General features: G+C 50.8%; 1 protein-coding gene across 12 annotated transcripts in view; it reads right to left on the reverse strand.

Moving 5' to 3' along the window:
- Positions 1-12,939, reverse strand: part of EPB41L1 (erythrocyte membrane protein band 4.1 like 1) — a 137,792-nt gene that overhangs the window by 32,799 nt on the left and 92,054 nt on the right. For 5 of the 12 annotated variants that reach the window (XM_040247399.1, XM_040247403.1, XM_040247408.1 and 2 more), the window contains 8 exons: positions 10,886-11,104; positions 8,599-8,686; positions 7,918-8,070; positions 5,947-6,044; positions 5,326-5,501; positions 3,894-4,042; positions 2,982-3,017; positions 392-574 (listed from right to left, as the gene is read on the reverse strand). In XM_040247399.1, the coding sequence (XP_040103333.1) occupies positions 392-574; positions 2,982-3,017; positions 3,894-4,042; positions 5,326-5,501; positions 5,947-6,044; positions 7,918-8,070; positions 8,599-8,686; positions 10,886-11,104 (1,102 nt within the window). The remainder of the gene's footprint in view (positions 1-391; positions 575-2,981; positions 3,018-3,893; positions 4,043-5,325; positions 5,502-5,946; positions 6,045-7,917; positions 8,071-8,598; positions 8,687-10,885; positions 11,105-12,939) is intronic. The other 7 variants (XM_040247406.1, XM_040247402.1, XM_040247410.1 and 4 more) reach the window with 4 other exon arrangements.

The raw sequence follows: 12,939 nt of genomic DNA on the forward strand, positions 1-12,939 counted from the left end.
GGTTACTGGACAGAGCAACCAGGATTCTTAAAACTTAGGATATGTGTGAGGATCTCCTTGTTTAAAATGCTGATTCCAGGGTTCTACCACCAAATATTCTGATTCAGTAGGTCCGATGTGGGGGCCCCAGAACCTGCATTTCTAACCAGCACCCCTTCTCCATTATATTCTAGCTGATGGAAGGGAAATACTCCCAGCTACTGTGAGTCTTTAGAACATTTCAGGGTGGTCCCTGAGGCCCAAGAGTCCAAGACAGTAAATTTGTCTTCCTTGGCTTAACCCGCTGTCCCATACCCATCACACCTTATGCAGCAGCAGGGTGTGGAGGGGAGTGATAAGTCAGGACGTGGCAACCTTCCCCACCAGTTGAGCGGCTCAGGGTGACACCTACCTCATTGACCTTCTCAGGAGTGCCCTTGGGAGAGGGGGAGGCGGGCGAGGAGGGCAGCCGGCGTTCCCGCTCCCAGTCTCGATCCCGGTGGATCAGTTTGCTGTTGGGTTCCTTCAAGGTCCTTTTCAGCTCGTTGATGCTGGCCTGGTGCTTCAGCAAGACGTCCTCTGGCTTGTCTAAGAACTAGGGGTGCACGGAGAGGACAGTCAGCTGTCAGAGGAACAGCTCCAAGAGGAGGACGCAAGGCATGGGTGAAGATGGTGAAGATGGTAGTGGTCCCCATCACCGCCCTCCATCAGCAAAGGCGGTCCCATCCATGGCCCTGCCTTACCCTCACAGCACTCCATAGCCAAGCAAACAAGGACGATAAGCCCCAACGGGTGCACAAACCACCCAAGATTAAACAGAAGAGCAAAGAGCACTCAAGATCAGACAGAGGACAGAAAGCTCTCAAGATCAAGAAGAGGAGACGTCTGGCCAAGTACCACCTTTTCTTCTCCCTGGACTAGCTCCTAGCCTAGGAGCACCTAAGTCAACTCAAATCCCACGGGTCTGGATAAAGTTCCGTTTAGTTTCATAAGGTGCGCCTTTCCTCTGGCTACTAAAGCCACAGTGAGAATTCACCAACTCTGTTCACTGGGCTTCTCTGGTCATTCCCTGGATCCTGGTCCCTACTGCTGGCCAAGCCTTGGACCACTGTGTTTAAGTAGGATTCTCAGTCTAGGCCCCTCTTAGCCCAGTGTGTGTCACTGCTCAGGCCCTATAGGGCCCTTCTAAAACCAGGGACATCCAGGAAAAAGCATCCTGCTTCCATGCCAGGGACTGGGGAGAGATGACTTTCAGCATTCTCTGCTGTGAACCACTACCTTCCCCGACCACCCAGGATCTTCCAGATACTTTGTGGGCACCCACTCCTCAAGAGCAGACAGCGTGAGACACAGCCAGATGGAGAAACCAGGGCTCTGTGAGGTGTTCAGGAAGACTACCATTAGAAACCAGGAAGAAGGGAGGTAAGTCCCAAGGCTGGGCACAGGAACCGAGCCTGGTATAGCTGGAGTCAGAGGTATGTCCTTATTAAACTGTCAGGTCAGAGCTCTGGCCAGTACAGCATGAGGCAGTAATCTTCCCTGAGTTCAAGTAAGGACCAGCCTTTGCAGAGAAGCTGGAAGTGGTCTGCCCACTTCTGGAGGCAGGGCAGGTGGGCTGGAAGCCCATGGACCCTTATCTGCAAAGCTGTTTGAGGATTCAGGACAAGAAACAGACAATCTCAGCTCATGATAAAGTCAGATCAGCGGTTCTGGAACAACTGCCTGGGAGGCAAGTTCGCCCTTGGACAAGGCTAGATGCTTCCCCTGGGCTTATGTCTGACATCCAAGGATCCACTAGGACTGACTCTGAAGTCACTTCAGGAAGGAAACCAATGCCATGAAGGCTCTGCTTCCCCTCCAGACATCTGTCTGTACCTCCTGCACCCCTTCCTGAGCAAAGCTGCCCCAGGACGACATCTGTCTGAGCAATCAAATCAGAGAGCATGCACAGGATGGTAGGCTTGGGCTGCCATGAACCCAAGATGTGGCTGGTGACCTTCCATCCAGAAGCAGCCGCCATGGCTGGAGGGAGCGATGGATCCCCGAAGGCTAAGGGCCTGGGGGAAACCTAATCTAAATGCCTTGCTGTGCAGATAGGGGGCTGGCGCCGGAGACAACTTTCCCAAGACTCTCAAAGAGTCAGTGGCAGAACTGGGGCTGAAACCCAGATCTCGGGACCCCAAAAGCCAGACCCTTCTGATGCCCCAGCCTCTGACCTTTCCCTCAGCAGCCCAAGAATAGACCCACTTCTCTGGCAGTTAAGTTTCAAAGGAAGAGTTGGAGACTATGTGAAAGAAAGGAGACGTGGTTAACACAGGAGGAGTAAGTTGAGAGAATCAAAAAATGGGAGGAGGAAGAGAAGGGGAGGGGGAGGAGGAGGGGGGAGCTTTCCTGGTGGAGCTAGAGCAGGAGGGCTCCCACCCCCTGCGCCAGGTGGTGGGAGGTGCGCCAGGGGTCTGAGAAGACAGATGTGCTCTGAGGCTCCACCCCCCCATACCCCACCCCCCACATCCAGTTGCCAATAGATACAAAAAGCATTTTGGGGCGGGATGCAGCAGACACTGATGAGGTGGAGGCATGACGAGACAGTGGTGGAGGAAGGGGAGCCTAAGGAAGGGTTTGGGATGGGGGTGAGGGAAATGGGGGTGGAGATGAGCTCAATAAAATCATGGAATCATGGATCGCAAGAATGGGGGTGGCGACACAGTGGGGATGGTCAGCAGGTGGGAAGCAAGCATAGGGTAGAGAGGCAGAGCATGAAGCTGAGGAAGGGAAGGGTAGGGAGAGAGGGGAGCATGGCTGGTTGGTGGGTGGTGGGGTGGAGTCTATCCATAAGCTTAAGACACGGAGGGAGTGATGGCGGGTGGCCTCGGGTGATGGAGAGAGATGGCCGGGAGTGGAGAAAAAGCTGAGATGTGAGCCGGGATATGAGCCTGGGATGGACGGCGGTGGCCAATGATGAATGGCTGGGTGGGTGGGGACAGGCAGCCCCTGCGCAGTACCTCCTGCTTGTGTCTTGGCGTGGTTTCCTGCTCCGGCTAGCGGGACATGGGAGGAGGAAAAGGAACCAGCAGGATCAGTAGAGCAAATGGCTTAGAGACAACCGCGACCGCCCTGGTCTAGCAGGTAGCCCGGAGCACTGTGGGATGCTGGCTGGGCCGCCAGCAAGGCAGTGAGATCGTCAGAAGGTGTAGGAAGCAGGGAGCCCAAGAAGGCGAAGACGGGGGGTGGGAGGACCAGAGGCAAAGCGGGCAGTCGCACTCAGCCGATGGGACATAGGGGTTCTGGGAAGTCACGCTTCTTGCAGGTAGTGTGTGTTCAGGGGCCTGTATTCCCGAGGTGCGTGATGGAAACACACTACACCCGTGTGTGCACGTGCCTGTGTGCGCACACAGGCTGTCTGCACGTCTGGGTGCATAACCCTATGGGTGAGAGGGGTACACAATTATGAGTGAATGCGTGTGAGTCTGAGGCCATGTGGGCCTGCATGAGCGTGTGCACAGGTTGGTGGGAGACAGGGGTGGCAGCAGGAGGTGTCACACTTGAACCTCACCCCTGTGGTCTGCAGGGACACACCATCATGGGTGGAAGAAGGCTGTGCAGACCCAGATCAGAGACAAAAGGGCAAATCAGGAGTGAGCAAGAGGGGGCCAGAGTCCACCAGGGGGCAGAGTGCCCCTCCGGGACAGCAGGGCCAAAGGAGGGGAAGGGTACAGGGTGGGCAGCACGCGCCACCCTCACCTGGCAATTCCAGGTACGGAGCATGGCCCAAGGGCAAGGCCCTGTCCATGGCGCACCGCACAGCAAAGGTGCTTGGCCACAGCGGGGGTACCTGAAGGCCAAGGCTGAGCCTAGACCCAGGATCAGCCTCTTGACCACCCAGGTCAGAGGAAACGAGAAAGCCAGCCTCGTACCTTTAGCTCCTTGATCTTGGTGGGGGTCTTGACCTCTCCCTCCTCAGCCTCGGACCGCCGCCCTCCAGACTCGCCGTCCTCCTCCCGCTTGTCACCGTCTGGTCCTGCATCGTGGTTCTCACTGACGGAGGCTGGGCGAGAGAACTCTGCTGAAGTGGGCAGAGATGGCCGGCAGCTGTGTGAGTCATCTCCCAGGCGCAGGGACCGGGAGCCAGCCCACCACCTGCCCAGCCACGCCTGGAGTAGAGCAGACACTCAAACAGCCCCAGCACCCTGCGGATAAGGAGCCAGTGCCCCGAGGAGGGAGTGGGCCTTCCCAGGTCACGAGGATGGTGACTGAGTTGCCTCCAGCCCCAGCTCCTTTCCTGACTCTACAGCACTAGAGCCCGGGTTCAAATCTCAACTCTATCTCTTCTTGGCTGTATGACCTTGGGTAAATTACACAGCCTCTCTGGGCCTCAATTGCCTCATCCACAAACAGTAGCTAATTCTGACAACTGAGAGGAGGAACAAATAAACTGATGTGTCTAAGAGAAGTGGCTAGCACTGAGTGAGCTAATTCAATCAATGTTGGCTCACGAATGTTATTGTTTTGGGAGACTTCCCTGGTTTAGGCTCTGTGCTTCCAAAGCAGGGGAACTCAGATCTGCTTAACTCCCAATGCCCCATGGGGCTCCTGAATCTCTCCTAAAAACTTGTGTGCATATCCTGGGACAGTCCTGGGCCCTTAGGGGTGTTGATTTAGTAGGATCAGCTCAAGGTCTGAGACTCCTCAAGTTCACAAGCTTACAGCTGGTTCTGGTGCTACATTTTCAGAAACCCTGGTCTGCTTCATACAAGGGCAACTAAGCTGCCTCCAGTTCCAGGTCCTTTCCTGATTCCACACCTTTAGAACCTCGGTTCAAATCACAAATCCATCTCTTGTTGGCTGTGGGACCTTGGATAAATCACACAACCTCTCTGGGCCTCAATAGAGGCAATTCTCATTGACAGTAAGGACCTTTATCAACTCAACAGAAATGGGGGCAGTGGAGAGTGCCCTGTGGTTAGGTGTCCAGAGCCCAGTGGAACCAAAAAAATGATTGGGAATAACTCTGTCTCTGGTAGGACATCACCAGCTCCTCACTGCAGTTACATTCCTCACCATTCCAGTATGGTGACAAGCTGTAAACAGCTCAGCTTCTTAGGAAGGGGGCCCAGAAAACCATATGGTGAACCTGGGACCCCAAAAGGCCACAGCTCAGGGAAGTTGTGGGAAGCCGAGAGAGAGCTGGCAGTGCCACATTGCAGCAGGAGGGGAACCCAGAGGCTAAACTAACTCACAGAGAGGCACTGGGTGCAGGAGTGTTCCTGGGCCTCCAGGCCTGGTGCAAATCGAGTGTGATGTACCCTCCACACACCCCTCTCCCCCAACCTCCAGTGCGGGGCATACCTCCATCAAGGCTGCGGGACATGGTGTACCGTTTGCTAGAGGAACGTTCAAAAAAGGGCGCGGGCCGGTCGATGAGGGCGCTGGCCTGGCGTGTCTGTGCCTGGGTCCTCCCGCTATACCGGAACTTGGAGCCCATCACCAGGAAGCCTTTGGGTGGGGGCTCAGGGGACACGAGCCTGAAGGGGAGGGGTGGAGGGGTGGTGGTAAGGAGGGAGGACCAGACCTGCAATGCCAGACCCAAGGCTGGACCACAGCTGGCCTTCCATCCCACTGTCCCAACAGCTACGACAACTCTTGCTGTTCAATCGCTCAGTCATGTCTGACTCTGTGACGCCATGGACAGCAGCACGCTAGGCTTCCCTGTCCTTCCCCATCTCCGGAGTTTGTTCAAACTCATGTCCACTGAGTTGATGATACCATCCAACCATCTCATCCTCTGTCGCCCCCTTCTCCTCCTACAACTCTAAGTGGCCCAGAAGGGGAAAGGCTTGGAGAAAGAGGAGGAGGAGGAGGGTTTTCCTAGAGTCCCTACTGGCTCCTTCTACGGACACTATCCACACATCCACTCACACGGCCTCTAACTCAGCCCCAGCTACCCACCCCGCCTGGGCGCAGGCTCACCGGAAGAACGTGTGGTGCTCAATGCAGACCTTCCACAGTCTCTTGGCTGATCGGTGATTCGGGAGCTTAAAGCCAATCGTGCTCTCAAACTGCTCGTACTGCAAAACCAGGGAGGGCGGGTCAGGAGGAGGGCCTGGGTCCACTCCCGCCACCAGTGCAGGCTTTCTGCACCTCTTCTCAGGCCTGTATGACTCTGGCCTGCTTACTTATTTATATAAATATATACATAAATGATATATGTATATATCATTTATTCATTCATTTACTCAATCAGGTGGGTTAAGCCCTTATTCTGTGACAGGTCCAGGGCTAAGCAGCAGACACCATGGTGACCAAACAGAAGATTCTCAGGGGTTGGGGGAGGGCAGGGGGATGGATAATAAGTGAGTACACAAGCTCATCTCAGATACTGATAAGGGCACAAATGGCATGGACAGAGATGTGGGATGTGACAAAGAATGTCTGAGCAGGCCGGGGGTCAGGTGCTACTTTAGAAGGGGTGATCAGGGACCTCCCTGATGGTCCAGTGACTAAGACTCTGTGTTCCCTATGCCGGGGGCCCAGGTTTGATCCCTAGTCAGGGAACTAGATCCCACTTGTGGTAATTAAAAGATTCCACATGTTGCTATGCAGAACGAAGATCCCACACGCCACAGCTAAGACCCGGTGCAGCCAAATCAGTACATAAATAGAAAGAAAGAAAGGGTTATCAGGGAATACTTTCTACACAGGGGATCTTGGAGCAGAGAGCTGGAGGATGGGAAAGGAACCAAAGCTCTGTGAGAAGGAGGGGCAGAGGATTTCAGGAAGAGGGAACATCAGATGCAAAGGGCTCGGACAGGTGAGAGTTTGCTTACTTAAGGATCTCAGAGAAGCCCCAAGTGGCTGGAGTGCCACTGGCGTGGGGCGGCAGGGCAGAGACATGTGCGAGAGGCAGGTGGGCAGAAGAGTTAGGAATTGAGTCCAAGAGCCAAAGAGAGCCCTTGAAAGGTTCAAGTGAGGAGTGGGAGTGGGGTGGGTTTGTCCTGATCTGCTGAAAGGGACTCTCAAGCAGCTGTGAAGGAAAAGGCCTACAGTGACCGTGGAGGCCGGGGGACCAGTGGGAAGGAGAGGAGAGGGTTGGAGGGGAGAGGTGGTGGCCAGGGCAGTGGACAGGGGGCCAGAGGCAGAAGGTGTCGCCCTAATTCTAGAGGTAGAACAAAGTGGAGTTTGTGATGCATGGGATGCGGAGGGTGGAAGTATTCAAGTTTGCATGTGTGTATAATCACGTGTGTGCGTGTGTACCTTCATATGTGTACACACTCGAGTACCACATGTAAGCAAAACGCAGGAACAGGACATGGTGCTGCAGTTATCTTAGTTGCTAAGTTGTGTCTGACTCTTTGAGACCCTATATGGACTGTAGCCCCACCAGGCTCCTCTGTCCTTGGTATTTCCCAGGTAAGAATACTGGAGTGGGTTGCCATTTCCTTCTCCAAAGATCTTCCCGACCCGGGGATTGAACCCGCATCTCCTGCATTGGCAGGTGAGTTTTTAACCACTGAGCCACTAGGGAAGCCCAGATATGGGCATACATTCACTGATCTGTGTAACCTAAGTATATGTGGTTATCTTTGTATTATTGATTTTTTGCCGCATATGGCAGATGGGATCTTATTTCCCTGACTAGGGGTTGAACCGATGGCCTTTGCACTGGAAGTGAATTGTTTTAACCCCTGGACCACCAGGGAAGTCCCTATGTGGCTGTCTTTATAGGTACACTATTGTATGTGTGTGCGTGCACGCACACGCACGTGCAGGCACACACTGAGAGTGTAATGTCTATGTAGAGAGCCCCAGCCAAAGAGGGCCCTCTCCTCACCCAGCACCTCCATCTATGCATCCCAGGAAGGAAAAATCCCAGGTCTAGCTGCCAGGGTCCCACCGTTTTAGTTGATCCCGGGGAAGAAGGGATTCCCTAGGCGGGCTCACCTCCCCAGGCCGGATCTTGATGTAGAAGTTACTCCTCTTGTAGGAGATCTTGAGAATTTTGGGCCAGGCGAAGCGGTTGATCCTCAGCCGGTCCCGGTAGATGAGCAGGCCGTTGGCACAGACTCCCAACATGATGTCGATGCCCTCTGAGTCCTGTGTGGGAGGGGCCGTGCAAGGACAGGCCTGGGTCCAAGCCTGAGGACAGCCTGCCACCCACCCCGCAACCCCTCTCTGGGCTCTGCCTGCAATGAGCCCTCAGGAGCAGGGTTTGAGCATCCACGGGGAGTCACCCGATGCATCCCTCACAGAGCCATCGGTTCATTCATTTTGTCATTGACTCACCACTCACTTGTTCGATCATTTTCCACCAATCACTCAATCATTCATTCCCCCAGCAAACATTTAGTGGTACCTAGGCACACTAGATCATATGCTATGCGCTCAGGATACAGAAATGGGTTCAGACCCATGTCTTTCCCTCATGAAGCTCTCAGTCTAGTGGCAGCACAGACAGGTTCATAAATAATAAGGATAATCATAAGGGTCATGGGGGAAGTAAACGGTTATGGGGCGTCAAGGAGTGAGAAATGAGGAAAGACTGGCACACCGAGCCCTGGGGAAGGCCCTGGAGGCTCCTCGGGGGCACCCCCAGGCCCGGGGAACCCCGGCCCCCAGCAGTACCTTAGCATGGTGCAGGTCCACTCCGTACATGGACAGCTTCTTGGCATTCTCTAGGAAGTGGATTTCTGCTTCTCCGGGGGTCATGCCCCTAAGGGAAAGAAAGTGATCAATGACAGCCATGGGAAAGGCCTGGGCCCGAGTCCCGCCAGCTGAAGGTGGCTATGATCAGAACCTGGGATTCCAGAAAGAAAATTTTCTGGAGCACAGTGCAGCTGGGCCTTCCTGGTCCCTCCCCTCTGTTCTCAGTGCCAGATGGTGTGCCCCTAGCCCCCTTCTTCAGCCCACTGAACTCTCATCTCTTGCCAAAGCTCAGGGCCAGTCCTATTTCCTCCAGGAAGCGTTCAAGGGCTCAGCCGGGAGTCTGGAGTTTTGCCTCATTCTGCCATTGGGTTAAGCGTGAACCATAAATTCTGTGTCTTCACGACAATGAAACGACTGTGACTGACACTGATCATTATAATCACCCAGGAGCTCCTGAATTATTACCCACATCAGCTATTTTTCTCAGAAACCATTTAATCTTCCCTGAAGAACAGGTGCACATTCTGCTTTCTGAAAAGAGAAGTTATGTAATTCACCACGTTCCTTCTTTGCTTTGGCTGCCAGGAAACTGCACGCTCTGCACTTAGCCACGGCTAACATTTGTTGAGTACTATGAGCTGGTTACCGGTCCTAGCACTTAACATGTATTAACTCATGTGAATCCTCCTAACAAGTCTACAAGGTAGATATCACTATTCTCACTTGATAGATGAGGAAGCTGTGGCATAGACAGCTTGAATAACTTGCCTAAGGGCATACAGTTATTAAGTAGCAAAGTCAGAATTTGAATCTGGACAACGTGGCTCCATGGTTGTATTCCCAACCGCTTTCTTCCATCCGTCTTGTATCCTCAGTTTCCTGTGTTCTGTCTACCTTGGGGAGCTGCTGCATGGATGCCTAGACACTAGAGGTCAGTCTGCTTTAAGTCAAAAGAGCTGTTAAAGCTGAAGTGCTGGGGGCTTCCAGCTGGTCCAGTGGCTAAGGCTCCATGCTCCCAAGGCAGGGGGCCCGAGTTCAATCCCTGGTTGGAAACTAGATCTTACATGTGTCAACCAAGGGGCCTCCTGGGTGGTGCCAGTGGTAAAGAACCTGCTTGCCAACACAGGAGACATAAAAGACACTGGTTGGATCCCTGGGTGGGAAAGATCCCCTGGAGGAGGGCCTGGCAACCCACTCCGTATCCTTGTCTGGAAAATCTCATGGACAGGGGAGCCTGGAGGGCTAAGTCCATGGGGTTGCAAAGAGTCGGACATGACTGAGTGACTAACACTTTCGTATCATTTATCGCACTGGGTTCCCCTAACAAGCCTAGACTTGGAGTCCAAAGTGCTTCCAGCTTAAAAGGACCATTTAATTCCATGGGACCCTCAGGGAGAGGGTATCACCCTCATGGCAGGGATTTGGAAATGGGGGGTACATTTTCGTTTTTACAAAGACTGAGGGGGTCTTATGGGCATTTAGGGCCTGGGGTCCAGGGATGCCAAACATCCTGCACAGTGAATTCTTTTGCCCCAATACCAGCAGTTGAGAAACACTGATAATCTATGTCCTTACAAATACAGGTGGGAAAAAAAAATTTTTTTAATACAGGTGGAAAATGGGGCAGATAGGTTAAATAGCCAGCCCACCATCACCCAACTAGTTAACTATCTTCTAACTCCTGGAACAAGGTGTCTTCCACTGCACAATCAATCACTCAACCCCTCAAATCACAGAGCAACAATTACACACAGTGAGTCTCTAATACATGCCATGTAGCGCCCCTAGGACCCTATAACATAGATTTTATTAGTGCCCACTGAACAGATGAGGAAACTAAAGCATGGGGAAGTGAAACAACCAGCCCCAGATGCCCTAGTTAGAAAGTGGCAGGGCCAAAAGGTGAACCTGATTGTCTGGCTTTAGAATGTAAACTTGACCTTTATGCCAAGATGGAGACATCAGGACACTTCCCCAGGGACACATAATAGTTATTACCGTGTTTGTTATCTCCAATTGGCCGATCAAGAGACCAGATTCTCAGAGGCCAAGGACAGGGAATTATCGCACCCATACAGAAGTCATTTAAGGTCACATAGTGAGTTACCATCATTCCCCTCTGATGAGATAATCTGCTCTCAGACACACTTCACCTTAGCAGCAGAACCAGGTGGAGTTCTTAGAGCACAGCCTCTAGGGTCTAGCCAGGAAGGTTCTGGCCAACAGGCTGAGGAGCCAGGGGAGGCCTGGGTGGAGGGCCTCTCACCTGTATGTCTTGTGCAGCTCCATGATCCTTTCTTCCAGCTCCCGAGTCTGGTTCGGGGCGAAGCGGAGCTCGCTGACATAGTTGCCCACATGCTCCTCTGCATCGTAGTCACCCAGCTCAGCCTGCACGGCGTAGGAGCCCAGCAGGGCGTGCGTGACGAAGGAGCAGGGCAGGCGGCCTGTGATGATGTCCGCCCGCAGCTGCAGGCACAGGTAGTATCTGGAGATAGGGGAGAGCGGGCATGGGCACAGGGGGGCCCACTCCCTCCCTAGATGCCCCCAACCACAGCTTCATATGGATCCATCAGCTCCAAACTAATCGACACTCAGCACAGAGAGGAATATTCCCAGACATGCCATGTGTTAACACTGGCAGGTCATGAGTTAATGCTCTGGGTGTATCTTAGAAGATGGTTATGTAACATTTCATGAAATGTTAAGCATTTTTGTTCATTTCTAAGTTTGATGGATTTTTCCTACTATGGGAACATTTTCAATTTCGAACTCATTTTCAAGCTAAATTAGGATTGCTTTGCTGGTTTAGCCATTTTTTTAAAATGTGATGTATTTTGAATTATACAATTAATATACACTTACGGTGGGAAAAAATGTAAACTTTAGAGGTAATTCTAAATTTCCTCTTTATATTCATCCTTAGTGCTAATCCCCTCCCCCAGAGGTTACTCCTGTTATCCCTGTGGTGTTTAGACCTTTTTCCTCCACGGACGTCTAGAAATGTATGTAATTTTCACATGATCATCTTCATAGATTCATAAAAAGCATTTGATAAAGTTCAACATCCATTCATGATAAAAAAACATCTTAAGAAAGTGGGTATAGAGGAAACATATCTCAACATAATAAAGGTTATTTATGACAAACCCACAGCCAATATGATATTCAATGCTAAAAAGCTGAAAGCCTTCCCACTAAAATCTGGAACAAGCAAGGATGCCCACCTCACCAATTCTACTCAACATAATATTGAATAGAAGTCCTAATCACAGCAATCAGACAAGAAAAAGAAATAAAATGTATCCAAATTGGTAGGGAAGAGATAAAACTGTCATTATATGCAGATGACATGATACTATATATATAGAAAATCCTAAAGACTCCTCACAAAAACTACTGAAACTGATAAATCAATTCAGCAAGGTAGCAAAATACAAGATTAACATATAGAAATTGGTTGCATTTCTTTACACTTTAACAATGAAATATCAGAAAAGTAATGTAAAAAAACCAAATCCCCTTTAGAATCTGCATCCAAAAAAAATTAATAAAACAAACAAACAAGAATAAACCTGGTCAAGGAAGTAAAAGACTTATATGCTGAGAACTATAAAACATTAATAAAAGAAATCAGAGATGATTCAAAGAAATGGAAAGACATCTCATAATTAGAAGAATGAACATTGTTAAAATGGCCATACTAGCCAAACTAATCTAAAGATTTAATTCAGTTCCTATCAAATCACCTGTGACATTTTTCACAGAACTAGAATAAATAATCCTATAATTTGCAGGGAACCATAAAAGACCCAGGATTGCTAAATCCTGAGGAAAAAGAACAAAGCAGAAGGTATAACCCTCCCCAGACTTCAGACAATACTCAAAGCTACAGTAATCAAAACAGCATGATATTGGCACAAAAAAAGACATATGGATCAACAGAACAGACTAGACAGCCCAGAAATAAACCCACAGACCTATATGGCCAATTAATCTTTGACAAAGGAGGCAAGAAAACACAATGGGGAAAAGAGAGTCTCTTCAGTAAGTGGTGTTGGGAAAGCTGGACAGCCACATGTAAATCAATGAAATTGGAACATGCCTTCACATCATACACAAAAATAAACTCAAAATAGCTTAAAGACTTAAATATAAGAAATGAGGCTGTAAAATTCCTAGAAAAGAACATAGGTAAGACATTCTCAGACATAAATCATACCAATGTTTTCCTAGGTCAATCTCCCATGGCAATAGGAAAACAAAACTAAACAAATGGGACCTAATCAAGTTTATAAGCTTTTGCACAGCAAAGGAAACCAT

The sequence above is a fragment of the Oryx dammah genome, unplaced genomic scaffold (genome assembly GCF_014754425.2).
Source record: "Oryx dammah isolate SB20612 unplaced genomic scaffold, SCBI_Odam_1.1 HiC_scaffold_10, whole genome shotgun sequence".
Classification (NCBI taxonomy): Eukaryota; Metazoa; Chordata; class Mammalia; order Artiodactyla; family Bovidae; genus Oryx; species Oryx dammah.